The sequence below is a fragment of the Carcharodon carcharias genome, chromosome 15 (assembly GCF_017639515.1).
Source record: "Carcharodon carcharias isolate sCarCar2 chromosome 15, sCarCar2.pri, whole genome shotgun sequence".
NCBI classification, from domain to species: Eukaryota; Metazoa; Chordata; class Chondrichthyes; order Lamniformes; family Lamnidae; genus Carcharodon; species Carcharodon carcharias.
This window is the reverse complement of record NC_054481.1, coordinates 6,203,425-6,223,279: the sequence shown is the minus strand read 5'-3', so window position 1 is coordinate 6,223,279 and position 19,855 is coordinate 6,203,425. Positions and strand designations below refer to the sequence as shown.

At 39.7% G+C, this 19,855-nt stretch overlaps 1 protein-coding gene across 3 annotated transcripts in view; it reads left to right on the top strand.

Moving 5' to 3' along the window:
• abcc1 (ATP-binding cassette, sub-family C (CFTR/MRP), member 1) overlaps positions 1-19,855 on the top strand; it is a 95,696-nt gene that overhangs the window by 36,261 nt on the left and 39,580 nt on the right. For all 3 annotated transcript variants that reach the window (XM_041206165.1, XM_041206164.1, XM_041206163.1), the window contains 9 exons: positions 172-303; positions 1,569-1,793; positions 4,477-4,654; positions 5,274-5,435; positions 7,856-7,948; positions 9,096-9,299; positions 12,939-13,085; positions 16,157-16,244; positions 17,281-17,350. In XM_041206165.1, coding sequence (XP_041062099.1) covers positions 172-303; positions 1,569-1,793; positions 4,477-4,654; positions 5,274-5,435; positions 7,856-7,948; positions 9,096-9,299; positions 12,939-13,085; positions 16,157-16,244; positions 17,281-17,350 — 1,299 coding nt within the window. The remainder of the gene's footprint in view (positions 1-171; positions 304-1,568; positions 1,794-4,476; positions 4,655-5,273; positions 5,436-7,855; positions 7,949-9,095; positions 9,300-12,938; positions 13,086-16,156; positions 16,245-17,280; positions 17,351-19,855) is intronic.

Here is a 19,855-nt window from a genome sequence, read left to right as displayed (position 1 = left end):
GTACATAATTTTGTCTTTTGAATTACTACTTTTTAATTTTTCTTAACTTTCAAAATATTTTCATCCTCTGAATTGCTCCACATTATGGGTCTTCATCCTTTACCATAGTTTCTTAGCTTTTGAAAAAGCAAGTGACACATTAACTTGTGCTTTCTTACATTACTTCGTCAGGATGACAGTTTTAGGATATAAACGGCCATTGGAGCCAGATGATTTATGGACCTTGAATAAGAAGGATAAATCTAAAGTGATTGTGCCACACCTGGTTGAAGAATGGGAGAAGGAATGTTCCAAAATAACCAGGTAATGGATATATTTGTAAATATTATTCATGACAAAAAGTATTAAAGTTTTTAAATATAAAAACAAAAAAACTGCGGATGCTGGAAATCCAAAACAAAAACAGAAACAGAATTACCTGGAAAAACTCAGCAGGTCTGACAGCATCAGCGGAGAAGAAAAGAGTTGACGTTTCGAGTCCTCATGACCCTTCGACAGAACTTGAGTGAGTCCAAGAAAGGGGTGAAATATAAGCTGGTTTAAGGTGTGTGTGGGTGGGGGGAGAGAGAGAGAAGTGGAGGGTGTTGGTGTGGTTGTAGGGACAAACAAGCAGTATTAGAAGCAATTCATCATAAAATGTCACAAACACCAGAACCAAAGAACACATAGGTGTTAAAGTTGGTGATATTATCTAAACGAATGTGCTAATTAAGAATGGATGGTAGGGCACTCAAGGTATAGCTCTAGTGGGGGTGGGGGGAGCACAAAAGATTTAAAAAGATTTAAAAATAATGGAAATAGGTGGGAAAAGAAAAATCTATATAATTTATTGGAAAAAACAAAAGGAAGGGGGAAACAGAAAGGGGGTGGGGATGGAAGAGGGAGCTCAAGACCTAAAGTTGTTGAATTCAATACAGCAGGACTGAATATTGAATTCAACAACTTTAGGTCTTGAGCTCCCTCCTCCATCCCCACCCCCTTTCTGTTTCCCCCTTCCTTTTGTTTTTTCCAATAAATTATATAGATTTTTCTTTTCCCACCTATTTCCATTATTTTTAAATCTTTTTAAATCTTTTATGCTCCCCCCACCCCCACTAGAGCTATACCTTGAGTGCCCTACCATCCATTCTTAATTAGCACATTCGTATAGATAATATCACCAACCTTAACACCTATGTGTTCGTTTGTTCTGTTGTTTGTGACATCTTTTGATGATCTGCTTCTATTACTGCTTGTTTGTCCCTACAACCACACCAACACCCTCCACTTCTCTCTCTCTCCCCCCACCCAAAACCACCCCCCCCACCCCCACCCACACACACACACACACACACACCTTAAACCAGCTTATATTTCACCCCTTTCTTGGACTCACTCAAGTTCTGTCAAAGGGTCATGAGGACTCGAAACATCAACTCTTCTCCGCCGATGCTGCCAGACCTGCTGAGTTTTTCCAGGTAATTCTGTTTTTGTTAAAGTTTTTAAATAGTCTGTGTAAATGGTGTTTTTTATTATTATGCTCAAAGTAATTTTTAACAAATTTAAATTTCTTTCTTCATTTGTAAAAGGCTAAGTGAAATGGTATACTCTCCTAAGAAGAACAGAACCAAAAAGGAGCATGAGAATACTGAGGAACCTGATGAAGCACATGTGTTGCTTTTAAAGAAGAAAAAAAATTTGCAACCTTCACTGCTGAAAGCACTTTGTAGAGCCTTTGGGCCATATTTTATGATGAGCTTCTTGTATAAGATTATTCATGACTTATTGATGTTTGCCAGCCCTGAAATTCTGAAGTAAGTTGCACAATAGTTCGAAGAATAATTATCAAAAGCAAAATGATTTCTATAATATCTTTCTTTGCAGGACAATTACTGATATCATCCGTTGGTCCATACTGATGTATTTTAATCTGACCCTACATGTGTTTGTGCCACATAAATATAACTCATAAAACATAAGAAATATGAGATGTAGGCCATTTGTGCCAATGAACCTGCTTTTCCACTCAGCAAGATCCTGGCTGATCATCTAATCCAACTCCACCTTAATTCCCTTAATGCCAAAAAATTGATCAGCCTCTGTCTTGAATTGACTGAGCATTCACAGCTGTCCGGGTACCCTGTTGAGTGTAGAAATTTCTCCTCAATGCAGTCCTAAATTGTTGACCCCTTACTTTGAGACTGTGACCCCATGTTCTAGATTTTCAGCCAGAGAAAGCTTTTTCTATGAATATACACAATGTCTCTCCTCCATAGGAAAACCGTCTCAACCTGAGAAACAATCTAGTGAACCTTTGTTGTGCTCTCTCTAGGGCAAGTATATCTTTCTGTGAGTAAGGAGAGCAAAACTGTATACAGTACTGCAGGTGTAGCTTCACCAATGCCATGTATGCATAATTGTAGTAAGACTTTACTCTTTTACTCCAATCCCTCTGGAACAAAAGCTAACATAACATTTCTCCTCCAAATTGCTTGTTGTATCTGCATGTTAACTTTCTGTAATTCAAGTGCAAAACTCTGGTATCTCTGAATGCAAACATTTCCCACTTTTTTATGTTTCCGACCAAAGTGGATAATGTCACACTCTGCCAAATTGTAATCCATCTGCCATGTTCTTGCCCACTCACCCAATCTATCTATATCCCTCTGCAGGCTCTTCGTAACTTCATTATCATTTATTTTCCCATCTAACTTTGTATTGTCAACCAACTTGGATACGTAATAGTCAGTCCTCTTATTTCAGACAATAATACAGATTGTAAATAGCTGAGGCCCAAGCACTGATTCTTGCTCTTTACAGTCTGCCAACTTGAAATGTCAACTTATTTTTATTTTTTCTTCTGTCCTAAACAAATTATCAATCCATGGTAATTTAATGATCCCAATTCCATATGTCCTAGTTTTGTGTTTTAACCTGTGCGTGACACCTTACAGAGTGATTTTTGAAAATTCAAGTACACTACATCTGCCAGTTCCCTCTTATCCATCTAACTAGTTATCTCCTCAAAAAAGCTCAAACTATTTCCTTTTCATAAATTTGTGTTGACTGTGCTTCATATTATGAACTTCAGTAATAAAAGAATAATTTGTTTTGGCTATTTTTAGCTTGTGATAATAGCTGATGTTAATATGTTTTAGAAGGAGCTGACACATTAAGTTAACATTTTAAGCTGAAATCTACCAGCACAACACAATTGTTTATTGTCTTCAACAAAAGACAGTTTGTTTTCATTTTCTCCCTACACACATTACAAAATGACAGTTTTGGTGATAATGGTTCCAATGTCAAGAATCTACTTGTGCTTTAGAGAAAACTGCAATAGAATACTGAAAAAATGCCACAATACAAGTATGGCAGATTTGTGCCTGATTCAGCTCAAACACCACAGGGTGGGAAAAAAGGTGGGGCTTATGCCATTTTTTAAGTTTGTCTTCCCCTTTATGCACATTTGGATAGCATGCATGAACATCAACTGATATGTCAGACAGGAATAACTTGCATTTATGTAATATCTTTCATGTACAAGATTTTCTTGGTGCACTTTACAAAGAAATAATGAGAATGGATCCCAAGCCATTGGGGAGCGGTTTAGAGAAGTGAGTGAATTCCAGGGTGATGATAGTGGCGAAGTAGGGAGGCAGAGTGACTTGGGAAGGGAGTTTCAGAGGGTAGGGCCAAGATAGCTGAAGGCTCTGCCATCAGTGGTGAAAAAAGGAGGATGTACAAGAGGCTAGATTCTTAAGGCCAATGAGTGTCAGAGGGGTAGTAAGGAGGAGGTTGTAAGGTCGATGAGGTATTTGAAGTGGAGGATAACTACTTTGGATTTGATGTATTTGAGGAATGGGGGGGTGCTAAGTTAGTGAAGACAGGGATGATGTGTTAGAGGGATAGGGTATGCATGGCACCATTCTTGACCAGTTGAAGTTGTGGACTGCAGGTGATGGGAGATTAGTAAGGAGAACATTAAGATAAAGGATTCTGGCTTGGTCAAAAATCCAGATAGTGTGGAAAGGGGGCATTGTTGCACAGGTGGAAATAAGTGGACCTCATACTGATAAAGGAAATGGAGTATGAAGATTAGCCTGGGATTGAATAGAATGCCCACATTGCATGTGGTTTTGTTTAGTCTCAGTGGCCTGGGAGTGGATGGCACCTTTGCCAGGGGAGCTAAATTTATGGTGGATGATGGCTTACCTGAAGTTCTTCTAATGCTGCTCTGTGTAGCAAATAGTATAATCAAAGTTGATCCTTTATTAGCCTTTGTTCATGACCATTGCAATATTTCTAATTGAATTTGTGGACTCAATTGAGATAATTTTAACAAGTTATGAATCTAAGTCTTCCCTCTCAGTGGCACAATGTAATATTGCATTAAGCTACTGTGAAATTGGGCAACTTAAGTTTGTGTGCAGTTTGCCATATTGCATGTAAACATAACCCCTGACATTTAATCACTTTTCTTTTTTCTTGTAACAGGTTTCTGTTGCAGTTTATCAATAACGAAAAGGCTCCAGCCTGGCAAGGCTACTTTTATGTTGTGCTACTATTTTTATGTGCATTTATACAGACTCTCTTCCTCCATCAGTACTTCCAAATTTGTTTTGTTACTGGAATGAGACTAAAAACTGCTATTATAGGAGCAGTTTATAGAAAGGTATGGGTTCATTCTACTATCTTGTTAGCGGAACAAAAATGTGAAAAATAAACCACACGACAGAGCTTTTTGAAGTTTATTGTAATGGTATAAGCTGAAGATATTAAACTGGGGACATATTTATTAATCAGTAAAAAGCTGATACACTGAGTAGGAAATCTGTAACTTTGTCAAGTAATCTTATGTAAAATATCTAAGTTGGTGGCTGCTTCTTGATTAACAGGGACATGGAAATTTTAATTTTTAAATTTCAACTGACAGTTACGTTAACCATTTTGAAATTAGTATTTTGAAATATTCCTGGGAAAATAACTATCAACACTGTCGAGCCCCATGTTTGTCTTGCTTGCCAGCCGAAGAAAGTTTCCTTTAAGCAGAGAAATCCTAGTGAAAAAAATGTGCTTCTAATGATTACTGCTTTTTAAAATGTACTTACTATTGCAGAATAGTTGCGACATTTTTAGAAATAATCAGTATAAAGGTTTACCTGCCTGACCATATATTATTCTCACCTATAGTTTAAGCAGAATTATTTACATTTTATTGTATGTATTAACTGCTCTTTGCATTTCTGTAAGAATGTGTTTGGAGTAATCAGTTTTATTTGCTCTGTACTAAGGCCCTGGTCATTTCAAATGCAGCAAGAAAAACATCCACAGTTGGGGAAATTGTAAACTTGATGTCTGTGGATGCACAGAAGTTCATGGATTTGATAACTTACTTAAATATGATCTGGTCTGCACCACTTCAGGTGATCCTGGCTATGTACTTCCTGTGGCAGGTAACTAATTTGATGGTGGCAAAAGTCTGTTTTGTCCTCAACACTGTTAGTTATTAAGACACCATTTATCGAGGCTTATTAAATTGTTTTTATTTTTGGATAGATTAGGTTGTCTCTATGTTTGTCTTTACTGGCTTCACACTCCAGGCTGTAGTACAATAATGCAATAACTGAATCTGAAGGGTTCAGCACTAGCCTGCTTCAAAGTTTATAGATTTAGGAGCATAGGAGCGGGATTAGGCCACTCATTCCCTTGAGCCTATTCTGCCGTTCAGCCAGATCATGACTGATCTGTCCCACAACTTAATTTATCTACCTTTTGATTTATATTCCTTATTATAGGTAGGATAGTAAGATGTGAAGAGGACACAAGGAGGCCTCAGGGTGATATAGATGAGTTAAGTGAGTGGGTAAAGACCTGGCAAATGGAGTATAAAATGGGAAAGTATGAAATTGTCTATTTTTGCATTTGCATTGTATGTGCTTATTCTGGGCAGCCACCAATATCTGCCATGAGACATTTAACTATTGTCCATTTCCTTTGAATTCAGTTACGCAGGAAAATAACATTGTGCGCCAGTTATTTGGCTAGTTTGGTAGGCTTTCGCACCTCCATTAATGTCAAATTAAGTGTTGTTTACTATTTACTTGCATAGCTGAGTACGACTGAGCGCTGTCACCCCCCTTATCTAATTTTAATACCCCAGAAATGGCTGGCTGAAGCTGCCCAGCTGCTGTAGTTAACAGTGCTAACACATGATGGGAGACTTCAGACAGCTTCCAGCAGCTGTTTACTAAATATAGCCAATCTGTCAATTACTATTAAATATTGTAAACCTTCAGATCTTTACATTAATTTTTGTACCCTGTCCTCTTCAAAATCATAGGGAATCTGAAGTTAGTATCAACCGCTTATAGCGGATGATTTGTGTTTACATAATCATGTCTGCCGTACACATTGGGGGCAATGCTATTAATGGTCAGAGATCCTGTTCAGTGAAGCTGGCAGATTTGATATTCCTGATGGACGTAGCTTTCTCGGCCTGTAGCTCACTCCAACTCATAAAGCTGGTTAGTCCTCCTGGTCTTGTTACTGCTGCGTTTATTCTCATTATTTATCCTCAAAAAGAAAGGGTTGAGAGTTAGACTGGCTACTGAAAAGGAGAGTGATGATATGTGGAGCTTGTGCTGGGATTAGATCAATTATTTTATTGAAAAATCATCAAGGCAGCAGGTTTGAATTTTGATGATACATCCCAAGAGGGAAAAGAAACCAGCACAAAGCTGGGTGAATAAAATGTTGCATGGGAAGCAAGTGCATAAGATGTGAAGTGAGGAAGGAGTCCCGAGAGAAGTTGGTAATTGTGCAAGGGCTATCAAGGGAGAGGAAAATTGTGCTGCTGTTTGGTGTAAAAGAAGAGGTGTGTATAATTAGGATGGGAGATGGTATTGTGCAGATTCATGAGGGAACCATAAGTGAAGCAATTTGTTGAAACTGAAGGTGAAAGGGTTGAAGGACTGCTGCCATGTGTTCCAGAGGGAATGATAAATTTAAGGGCAATGCATGCCCTTGCTATGAGGGCATTGAAGGTCTTCCTGTACTGTATCCATGTTCTGTGAATGAACTGATAGCCTCTGCCAACCCTCCAGGCACTGTGGGGAACTTCCTCACCCTGATCTTTTCTACAAGTACATACAGGGTATCGACTGTGAATGTTGGTTCCTGCCTGTCATTCATCCCAGTGAAGATTCTTCTTTTTGCACCTTGGACATGAAAGAAGCCAAAATGGAATTCAGCCTCTCTTTTAGAGGTACATTCCTGATTCAAATGCGCCCCTGGGTCAGCCGATTTAACAGGAAATCAGCTAGTAAGGTTAGCCCTGGGAGTTAAATACCCTGGATATCTTTTTGGCTGCTGTGGTTCGTTTCAAACTGAAGCCAAAGCTCACCTGAAAACTGATGCGGAATTAAAAGCAGAGCCCTGCAAGGGTATGCTTGTGCCTTACTGGGAAAACTATACTCAAAAGGGTAAGAAATTCACCAGTGGTGTTTTTCAAATCCAGTTTAGTAAAAATATTTTCATAATACTAAAATTTCTACCTGTTATGAAATTTTCCCCAAATCCACATGTGGTAAGTTATTGCATTTTGACTTTTATAGTAAAGTGGAGTTGGATTAGTTTAAACCATACGGGGAGAATGAAGGTCTCATGTCACTTGAGGACTTAATCTTGGTCTAGTTCTTCAAATTTCACTTATTATTTAAAAAAAAATCCTCATGTTTTAGTATTATTGCCAAATGATATGAGTTTAGATGCCAAAATTAGTGGTGTGTGATGGTTTTCATTGGAGAGTATAGTGCAAGATCTTTAAATTTTTGGTAACTAAATATTACAATTTTGATGTTTTTGCGCTGTTCAGAATCTTGGGCCCTCAGTGCTAGCGGGCGTGGCTGTCATGATTCTACTGGTCCCTATAAATGCTGTGATTGCAATGAAGATGAGAAACCTCCAGGTACAGTGACACAAAAGCAAAATACTGGGTGCTGGATATCTGAAGTTAAAATAGAAAACGCTAGAAATATAAAGCAGGTCTGGCAGCATCTGTGGAGAGAGAAACCGTTAATGTTTCAGGCTGACGACCTTTCATCAGAACTAAAGAGAGATGGAAATATGATAGGTTTTTAAGCCAGTGGCAGTGGGGAGGGGGGCAGGAAGAACAAAAGGGAAGGTTTATAACTGGGTGGAAAGCATGAGGGATTAAATGGTACACAAAAGCCAAAGAGAGTAGTAACGGGTATGTAAAGAACCAAAAGATGTGTTCAGATGAGGCATGAATGGCTACGTAGCAACTGTCCGAATGAAACATGGAAGCAATAAAGAAAGAAACAAGACCTGACCAAAACCAGCAAAAAAAAACACACAAAATGAGATGGAGGCAGAGATTATAACCTAAAGTTGTTGACCTCAATATTGAGTCCAGAAGACTTTAAAAGTGCTGAGTTGGAAGATGAGGTCTTGTTCCTCAAGCTTGTGTTGAGCTTCAGTGGAACACTGTAGCAGACCAGGGATTGAAATGTCAAGGTGGGTGCAAGGGGTCACACTTGCAGACTGAATGGAGCTGTTCCGCAAAGCGGTCACCCAGTCTGTCTTTGGTCTCCCCAGTGTAGGGGAAAGACTGCATTGTGAGCAAGTGAATACAGTATCCTGTCCTTTTACCTCCTCCCTTCTCACCATCCAAGGCCCCAAATGCTATTTTCAAGTGAAACCGTGATTTACTTGTTGTACTTTCAATTTAGTATACTGTATTCGTAAAAGGCATTTTGTTCCATGACATCTTTTGTCATTTAATCTCTCCTGCCCTCTACCTTATCCCAGACCATTCCTTTTGTTATCCCTTGTCCCCCTTCCCGTACCCTCCACACACACACACACACACACACACACACACACACACACACACACACACACACACACACACACACAATAAAACCCATCACATTTTTACTTCAGTTTTGAAGAAGAGTCATTAGACCTGGAACATTAACTCTGTTCCTCTCTCCACAGATGCTGCCAGACCTGCTGAGTGTTTCCGGCACTTTGTTTTTAGAAAGGTCATGTTGAACTGATTAAATATGCACTTTTAATTTTTTAATATTCAGGTGACGCAGATGAAAGAAAAAGACAATCGCATCAAACTGATGAATGAGATTCTAAGTGGAATAAGAGTGTTGAAGTTATATGCCTGGGAGCTGGCGTTTAAGGAGAAGGTGCTGCAAATTAGACAGAAGGAGCTCCAAGTGCTCAAAAGTGCAGCCTATTACTCAGCAGTTTCAACATTTGCATGGGTCTGTGCACCATTTCTGGTAAGTGAAATGCAATCTGTAGAATGTTTGGGGTGGGGAATAAAAGCTAATCCAAAAAAGTGGTTCAGAAGATACCTTTAAAATAATAATGTTCACAGTAGCCATTCACAGATTCATTAAGTATATGGTAACAATTATTGACGAGTTAAACATACACTTATCAGCAACACAGAACCTTGTGAGTTCACCAAAGAATTACACAGACCTTAGCAGCCTTGAGCTCAACTGCAGAATTTTCCTGTTGGCGATTTGGGGGCGGGGCACCACTTACTGACGGGAAAATGACCTGGGATGAGGTTGGGAGGAACCCCTGACGTCATCCCGGTCCCTTTAAATCTTTAGGAAGGCGGGCGGACAGCGAAATCAGCTGTCCTCCCGCCGACCTGGCAATGGCCAACGGAGGTAATTAAGATAATTAAAGACCCTGCCTGTCCAACCATGAGGCTGACGGGCAGGCCAGGAGCCCCAGCGGTCTTCTGATAGTACATGAAACCTCATCCACTGGCAGGGTGAGGTTTCAAGTCTGTTTTTAAAAACTTCAAATTTTACGTGATATTTATTAACATGTCCCATCTCGTGTGATATTGTCACATGAGGGGGACGTGTTAATAATTTCTTTATTTTTCTAAACTTTGTAACACTTTCACTGATCTCCCTGAGACAGCACTTAGTCTCAGGAAGCAGTGCACTCTTTCATGCGCATGCGCGAAAGAGCACACTTTGACAGATGGGTAATCCCCCCCCCCCCCCCCTGCACAGGAAGTGCATAGCGCTTCCCATCGGGCAGGCCGCTGGGCAGGCCTTAATTGTCCCGCCCACTTAATATGGCGGCAGGGCCCGCTTCGGTGGCAGAGTTAGGCCGCCCGCCAGCCAACCAAGGGCAAAATTCTGTCCCAAGTTTTCAAAGCTGATCAGACCTTTCTGTCTCTCTCCTGGCAATCATTCTCTTAGATACTTGTTCAATCCTTTTATGTTTCAGTGTTGCCAAATCTTTCTTTCTTGTTCCTGATCAATGACTTTAGTTTTATGTATCCTAATTGCTCTGTCAATCAAATCCTTAGGCTGAAGATTGTTACAGAACTTCATGAACTATTAAAAGCTTTCTGATGAACTGTGAAGTTGTTTCCAACACTCTAGACTGTATATATCTGAACAATACAACCCTCTCCTGCCATCTTCAGCATCACAGCTACCTAACCATAAAAATGTCAGACCTCTCCTGCATCCCTGTGATGTTTAAAGATCAGCAACCTACTAGATGCTGTGTTGTCTACATGTCCACTTGAACCTACACTCTCTCAGGGCCTTGTTGCAGGATTTGTCCTTAACAAAGGAATATTAAATCTCTGGTGAGAGAGCCACAATTGAAAAGTTACTAGTCACAGTTAACACACATAAATTAATATGAAGATAAATCAATATCAGTTTCAATTGTTTTCAGTGACCTTTTTGAAGTCACTTTAGAATAGAGCGAAGGAAATCACTCCCTGGTCTCTGTATACTGCCATAAAATCAAGGATTTTACTGTGTGCATAAAAATTTGACACTGGTGAATATTGAAACAAGAAGGTAGTTTTTATGCATAAGTGTTGTAACTCAGTGTGAATTATTTGAAGCCAGAATTATTATTCTGCGTATCTGATGGTATGTGCATAAATAGCAGTTGTACAAAAGCAATAGGGAAAATAATGATTTTTTGATTTTGGAGCCTTTTTATTTGACTTTTGCATTAAAATGTTACTGCAAAAGTTGAATTAAGTTTCATTCCTATTAAACTTGATGGTTGTTAACTACTTCTGTATCTCACATTTTCAAATCCAACTTTGTACAATGTTATTTAAGCAATATAATTTTAGATAATATAACCTCTCATGATGAACCTATTCATCTGTGGAATGGAGAAATATAGCATCAAAGAATGTTTCAAAACAAGACTTTTCATGAAAAAAGCTCTTTGAGAAAAGAGTTTTAAATTGTGTTTTTCCTGGTTGCATGTGTATAGGAAAAAACAGCAAGGAGAGAAGCAAAGAGAGTAGATAATATTTGTATATATCTGTCAGAGCTTGGAGCTGACAAGGATGCCCTGTGTAAAGGCTGATGCGATTTTATTATGTCTACATTAGGTTAAAGTATGCACAGCAGAGTTATGTTGCTGCCTGCAGTATATTATAGTGGTAGACTTGTCTTGAGCAAAGAATTTATGACTGGAAAGAATCCTGGACCTATTTTAAGAGCATGTTTATTATAGGGAACTTATTGAAGAATAAAGGTAAAATTCAGTGAGTTCTGCAGCAGTATGCCTTTGTGTTGTTTTTGGCTTTCCAAAAAACTGATGTGCTCCAGACCAACTAATCACTGTCCAATATAGTTTATACAGCAGAGTTCTGTTCAATAAGTTGCAAGCAAGATTCACATAAAACAGGACTTGAGATACCTTCACTGACTATGTAAGGAACAAAACTGGGACTTGGGAACAATTTGCCTGTGTCAGACATTACTCTGAGCTTATCTGGACTGCATATTTTCCACACAGATTCCACTCTTTTATATTTAAGAATTATTTCCTCCCTTCTTGACACGATGGTACTGACACTTGTTAGAAATGTATGCCAGCAGCTGTAGGCTATCTAAATGACTCTTGAAGTAAGTGTCGAAAAATTATTTGCCCATGGTATTGGAGATGGACTTGATCTTGCCCTCACTCTGCATTTGAGGGATAGTGGTGGCATAGTGGTAATTATATTGCTAATCCAGAGGTCTAGGCTAATGGTCTGGGAGGACAGGTTTAAATACCACAGGGCAGCAGGTGGAATTTAAATTTGGATAAAAACTAGCCCCACTAATGGTGACCGTGAAACTATTGTTGATTGTCATAAGGTTTGCTAATATCCTTTAGAAAAGCAAGTCTGCCATCCTTACCTAGCCTGGCCTAGATGTGACACCAGACCCACAGCAATGTGGTTGACTCTGAAATGCCAAACTGCTACAGAAAAGTCAAAAAGGAATGAAAGTGGATGGACCATCCAGCATTGACCTAGGCATCAAAAACAATAATGGCACACCTGACCCTGCGAAGTCCTCCTTACTTAAGGAGGCTTGTGGAGGCTTGTGCTGAAATTGGGAGAGCTGTCAAGTAACAGCCTGACATTGTCATACTCACCGAATCATACCTTACAGATAATGTCTCGGACCCATCAACACCCTGGCGATTGAGCAGTAAACTGCTGCTTTTCTGAAATGCCAGACTCAGGTTTGTAGTTGGTGCTCTCAGGTCAAATTCTAGTTTCATAAAACAGTTTATTTTTAGTGTGAAGTATGTGCTTTATTTTGCTTTGGAGATGAACCCTATAGGCACAATCTAGTAGTAGTCTGTTGGGTAATATTGTTAAAGTATGCTGTTAATTAAGATATATTGTGACCCCCATGAGTATGGTAGTGTGTTGCTGATGAAGAAACGGATTGACTGTCTGTTTGAAACAATTAGTGCATATCATTGATTTATGCCCAACATTTCCTGACAAAATGTTGGAAGATTTCTATTATAAATGAAGCCCATTTCATTTATTTGTAATGCCGCCACGTCTATAGAATTGCAAGAAATTAATCATTTACAACTTGTTTCCCTTTCATCTTTAATAGGTTGCTTTATCTACATTTGCACTGTATGTGCTTGTAGATGAGAAGAACGTGCTGGATGCCCAGAAAGCATTTGTTTCATTGGCACTTTTTAATATTCTCAGATTTCCACTCAACATGCTCCCCATGGTCATTACTAGTATAGTGCAAGTAAGTAAATACTTATATTGATCTTAGCATGTATTATATTAAGGATGTACTGATAAGGGGGGTTGAGAAGAAGAGAAGGTTGTTTCAACCATGGCTAACTAAGGAAGTTGAGGATGGCATCAAATTAAAATAAAAGATGCACAATGCTGCTAAGGTTAGTGGTAGGCCAGAAGATTAGGAAATTGTAAAAACCAGCAAAGGATGACTAAAAAATATTAGAGAAATTGGAGCATGAGAGATAACTAGCAAGAAATATAAAAGCATGCAGTAAAATCTTCTACAAGAACATAAAAAGGAAAAGAGTAGCAATGATGAGCATTGGACTCCTGAGAGGGTGAGGCTGGGGACTTGATGAGAAACAGGAAATGGTAGAGACTTTGAACAAGTATTTTATATCTGTCTTCACAGTAGAAGACACACACAGCATCCCAAAAATTGTATAAAAGGAGGGGGAGGGAAGGGAGGGAGGGAGGAACTTAAAATAATCATGGTCATTACAGGAAAAGTACTCGGCAAAATAATGGGACCAAAGCCCGATGGGTACCGTCTGATGACCTGTGTCTTAAGGTCCTGAAAGGTTGCAGAGATAGTGGATGGATTGGTTGGAATCTTCCAAAATTCTACAGATTCTGGAAAGGTTGCAGTGGATTGGAAAACCGGAAATGTAGCACCACTTTTCAAGAAAGGGAGACAGAAAGCAGGAAACTATAGGCTGTTAGTCTAACATCTGTCATTGGGAACATGCTGGAATCCATTATTAGGGAGGCAATCGTAGGATATATAGAAAATCATAATTGTGTTTGACAAATTTATTAGAGTTTTTTAAGGAAGCAATAAGCAGGGTGGATAAAGGGGAACTAGGAGATGTAGTGGTTTTCGGTTTTCAGAAGGCATTCAATAAGGTTCCACATAAAAAGGTTACTTCACAAGATAAGAGTTCATGGTGTTGGGGGTGAAAGATTAGCATAGATAGAGGACTGGCTGTCTAACAGGAAGCAGAGAGTTGAGATAAACGGGTCATTTTCAGGTTGGCAAACTAACTAATGAAGTGACACAGGAATCAGTAATGGGGCTTCATCCATTTGTACGATCTATATTAATGACTTGGATGAGGGACCTGATTGTATTGTAGCCAAATTTGCTGATGATACAAAGATAGGTAGAAAATAAACTTGAGGAGGATACAAAGAGTCTGTAAAAGATGGATTAAGTGAGTGGGCAAAAATTTGGGAGATGAAGTATAAGGTGGGAAAATGTGAGATTGTCCACTTTGGCAGGAAGAATGGCAAAGCAGAATATTATTTAATGGAGAAAGACTGGAGAATGCTACAATACAGAGGGATCTGAATGTCCTTGGACATGAATCACAAAAAAATTAGCATGCAGGTATAGCAAGTAATTAGGAAGCAAAGTAGGATGTGGCCTTTATTGTAAGAGTGATACGAACATACAATTTCGAAGCAGGACTAGGCCGCTCAGCCCCTTGAGTTTGCTCCACCATTCAATAAGATCATGGCTGATCTGAGTGCAAGCTCAACTCCACATTCCTGTCTACCCCTGATAACGTTTCACCTCTTTGCTTATCAAGGATCTATCTAGCTCTGCCCTAAAAAAAGAAATATTCAAAGATTCTGCTTCCGCTGCCTTTTGAGGAAGAGAGTTCCAAAGACTCATGACCCTCTGAGAGAAAAGAATTCTCCTCATCTCTGTCCTAAATAGGCGACCCCTAGTTCTAGGATGGAGTAGAAAAGTAGGGAAGCCTTGCTACAACTGTACAGGGCATTGGTGAGACTGCAACTGGAGTACTGTGTACAGTTCTGCCTCCTTACTTGAGGGATATACTTGAAGCAGTTTGAAGGAGCTTTACGGGGTTGAGAGGATGTTACCCCTCGTGCGGGAGTCTAGAACCAGGGAGCACAGTTTAAAAATAAGGGGAATCCCATTTAAAGATGGAGATGAGGCATCATTTCTTTTCTGAGGGTTATTAGTATTTGGAATTCTCTTCCACAGAGGGGAGTAGAGGCTGGGTCATTGAATATATTCAAGGCTGAGTTAGACAGATCTATGATCGACAAGGGAGCCTAGGGTTATGGGAGACAGGCAAGAAAGTAGAGTTAAAGTCACAATCAGATCAGCCCTGATTTTTATTGAATGGTGGAGCAGGCTTATTGGGCTCAGTTGCCTACTGTTGTTCCTATTTTTTTTAATGACCTTATACAGCAACCTCAAGTGGTCCTTTTAAGCACTGCTGGCTATGTCATTTAATGCCCAGTACAACTGAGATTAGCATGCATGACATACGTTTTGCTCATTTGAACATTATAAATTGAATCTAATTGCAATTTTATGGGCAGGATTTTTAGTTTGCCGGGCGCGCGTGTCTAGGGAACTGACTGCTGACAGCAATCAGCCCCCAACCATGATCTCATTCTGGCTGGCCAGAAATGTGCGCTGAAATGCTCATTCTGTCTAAACATTTTTATTTTTTTAAATTTAATAACGGATACCTCATCCCGCCCTTGGATGAAGTTTCATCAAAAATGCAAAGTCCACCTGGCAGATTCGCCTGTCCGCCAACTGTAAGGTTGGGTGGACCATGAAAAGTTGGAGTCAATTGGAACTTTAATGGGCTTAAGTGCCCTTTTAATCGACGGTGAGCGCGCTTCTGACTTTCGCCCATGCCCATTGACTGAAATATCACGCGAGCGTGGGATGATGTCGGGATGCTCGCCCGGCAACACCACGCGCTGTTTTAGACTCGAGCGGGTCAAGCCTCCATGCCGAGCTAAAAATTCTGTCCAATTTTTAAGACTGCTTCTGGCCAGACAGATGGATGTCCAAGGCGCCTTCAGACTTTTGCATCGCTAGTCACCTGTTTTTCATGCAAAAGACAGTTGGCCAGTCAACCTTCCAAGAAAGGTCAATGATTTAAGAGAAAAATTCCAAACTTCTCTCAGTTATCTCTTGGCCACGCTAAAATATAAATAAGCTGCACTTAATCTTTTTTGTCAAGGTTTGTTCCAAAATTAGTTAATTTGCTGATCTCTTTAACTCCCTCCTTTTCTCTGTAGGCAAATGTTTCCATGAAGCGCCTCGGTACATTCCTCTCTCATGAGGAACTGGATCTAGACACAGTGGACAGAAATTTAGTCCATTCCTGTAAGTAGTAGAAGATCCTTGCCCGAATAAATGGTTAATAATGAATCTCTGCTCAACATCCTGCACTGTATTTGGGCTTTTCACTTATCAATGTTACACAAAACGAGGAATAAAAATGATTAGGATGTTGTTGTCCTTTTTTTATGTACATAAGCTCTCCTTTTGTAAAAGTTAATTTTTCACTGATTTGTCAATTCAAGATTAGCGTTGCAATCCTATTTGTTTAATGGACTCCTAGTTAGATAACATGGTGTAAAAAGAGATGGTGATACAGAATATTAGGATGTGCTTTCTGACGTAGTGCTTTCCAGACTTGCGTTTGCATTTGGGGAGAGGCCTTGAGCAAGCTAGGAAGTTTTCTTTTTTTTTTAGCCAGTCCGTGCCATTTAAAAACAAAACCTAGCGAAAAGCGAAAGAGAAAATATGAAGGAAGTGTCATCCTGGATTATTCTCAAAAATTTCTGGTGCTGGATCACAAATCTTTTGGCAAAGGTTTAGGAACAGGTGACTTAGCCACCCCTGCCATTTCCGCCACCTCTTCCCCCCCCCATCCCCCCCCCCACAAACCCTACTCTGACTGGTATTGTGCGCAAAAGACTGCTAATTAGGTGATTTTTTTCCCTCTGTTTATTAGTAGATTATTTAAAAGATAGAGCTTGCTTTTATATGGTACATTTCATGTCCTCAAAATATTCCAATGCATTTCAGTCAATTGACTGCTCTTGAAGTGCCGTGCATTCTCGTTTCAATTCATTTGAAACTTTCTTCCCTAGAATTAGTTTGCTGTAATGCTGAAAATTTGATAAGAATCGTTTTAATTCTAAATAAGTTGACTGTTCCCACTACCACCCACACCCCCTCCTTTCCTGGTTCATGGACAGTAGGGCAATCTTAATACCTCATAATGTCCTGGCTAAGATCAGCTAGATCAGAGACTGCCAAGGACCAAACCTATGGTTCTTATGGGTAGAAGTATTTAGGACTAGACGTAGGTCATTTTGTTTGCATGAAAGTTAAATTATATTTTGTCTAATAGCATTGAACAGTATCATCGTGAAAAATGGAACTTTCAGTTGGTCCAAAGAAGATCCCCCATGCCTGAACAAGTAAGAAGCAAAATGAGCATATTTTGTGATTGATTTTATATGTAAATATATAATATATATATATATATTTATATAGTGTATATGTCTCTTGTGTTTTCTGCAGATATTGTAATTTATTTTAAATAATGCTAATGTTAGCAATTTAATAAAAAAATTATTTGTGGAAAGATGCCTAGGTTTGTGCTTTTACAGAATGCATGTCTTCATTTTAATAATCTATATTAACATTGATTTGAGAGACAATTGCACATACAAGGATTTTGGAGAGGTCATGGAGATGGGGTGGTAGTTTGCAAGGCCAGGAGAGGTCCTGAGGGTTTTCTTTCAGGAAGGCCAACTTGAAAAGAAAGCTAAGTTTGGTACTTTATATTGCTGCTCCATACCTCCGCCGGATTGTCTGGTGAAAGCAAAAACGGCTTTTCTATTTAAATCACTGCTACTATTGCTACCACTGATACTACTGTGACTTTCTGGACAGTATTTGAAATGTAATCTAATGTTTTAATTTATAGTCATCTGTATTCGTGGAGTGGAAGGTGCACACGTTTATTCCTCGGTTGTTGTTTTCAATACAGACCATTTATGTACATCTTCCTTAGTTTTCAATGACGATCTAAATTACAATGGAATAAATAGACCAAGACTGTCCATGGAACCAGCATCACTGATTACTTGGGTAGAGCGAATCGTGTCCTCTAAGGACCAGAGTGAGCCTTTACCCATCCAATGTTGTAGCAAGCCGTAGCTTTGAAACAGTCAGCGCTGCTGCCTCACAGCTCCAGGGACCCAGGTTCGATCCTGGCCTCTGGTGCCTGTCTGTGTGGAGTTTGCATGTTCGACCCGTGTCTGCATGGATTTCTGCCTGCTGCTCTGGTTTCCTCTGGTGCTCTGGTTTCCTCCCACTGTCCAAAGATGTGCTGGTTAGGTGGATTGGCTACGGTAAATTGTCCCTGTGTGTGTGCATGATGTGTCCTGTGCCCTGTGAAGGGCTGGCGTCCCGTCCTGGGTACACCCTGCCTCGCGCCCATTGCCTGTCAGGACAGGCTCCCACTCCCTGCGACCCTGAATTGGCTGAAGCGGTTCTGGAAATGTGAGTGACTGAGAGCTTGCCTTTGTAACCTATTTTATTAGAATAATGTGTGACCTTCTCAAAATCACACCATGAAATAATATACACTCTTACCAGATAAAAATTTAAGGTAAAAACCAAGACAAATGTAATTAATATTATGCATATAAATGAACAAAACTTGGCACAAATAGTATATTTACTGTGATTATGCACCATACTATTTTCCTCAATGCCAAAACAACAGTTGCTCCAACAGCATTCAACTCTTAATAGTGATCTCTGAAAAGTGATTGTTTACATCTTGGACAATATTAAGCTATTATAGAGTCTTTGTGCCTATACTATGCTTGTTTGGCTAATTTGGTGTGGGGTGGGGGGAAAGGTCAGCCTCAGATATACCATCTAAACACCATTAGAGATTTACTAAAACAAAAGGACATTAAAAACTGCCGTTAACAAAAATAATTAGCAGTATTCATGCTACCTCTTTGACCTTGCCATCTCACTTGACCTTTCTATTTTCAAAGTCTAAATCACACACAAGGCCATCTTGGATCACTTCCTAGTAGTCCTCTTCACTTCTCTCCAGCTGCCTTCTGCATGTACCCTGGACAAAGCTCTCCCAGGCCAGTTACAACTGCACTTTCAAACTCCAAACTGAATATCCTTCGGTCCTTCATTCATCACAATATTTCTATAGCTGTTAGTCTACTCAGTCACCACCTTCCTTCCACCTATGGTGTCCTGTTCCTTATTCTTGTCCTTACTCTGTTCCACCTGAGTAGTTGCTGATGATATGGCCTGCAGCTTTGCTGCCTTGAGTCTAAGGGGTACAAATTTGAATGTATTTTGTTGCACAGCTGGTTGAGCAATCCAACACCAGATCTGGTTGAACTGCATTGAGCACTATTGGAGCTTTCTCCCAATCAAGACTGCTCAATTGTTTAGGGTCATCCTAGAATGCAAAGGTAACGACTGGTTTTTCTTTCTCCACCATGAACTGCCTCCTTAAACCCCTCTTCTTTGTCCTCAACCCTCACTTGCCACAAGTGTGAGGAGCTTATGGTGTTCTTTGTCACTAAGATCAATCATCTGTTCAGTTGCCACCTCCACGTTATGTCCTTCCCCTTTATCCATTGTGATAAGCTTCCCTCAAGGTTCCCTACCCTGTCCTAACCTTCAAACCTGCCTCTTTAAAAAATTTCTCTTCTATCTCCCCACATGCCCTCTTCAAGCACTTGTGTTCTGTGGATCTCATGGCTACTAAACTGCTGACCACACAGTTTCTCAACTATAACTAATTATTGGGAAGATAGAAGCCATTTTCTGTCTTCCCTGCCACAAACTCTGTTCCCTAGACACTGACTGTCTTCCTCAGCTTTGTCAACTGTTTTTGAGGCTGAACCAGACTGTTTGCAACCTCAGTGTTGTAT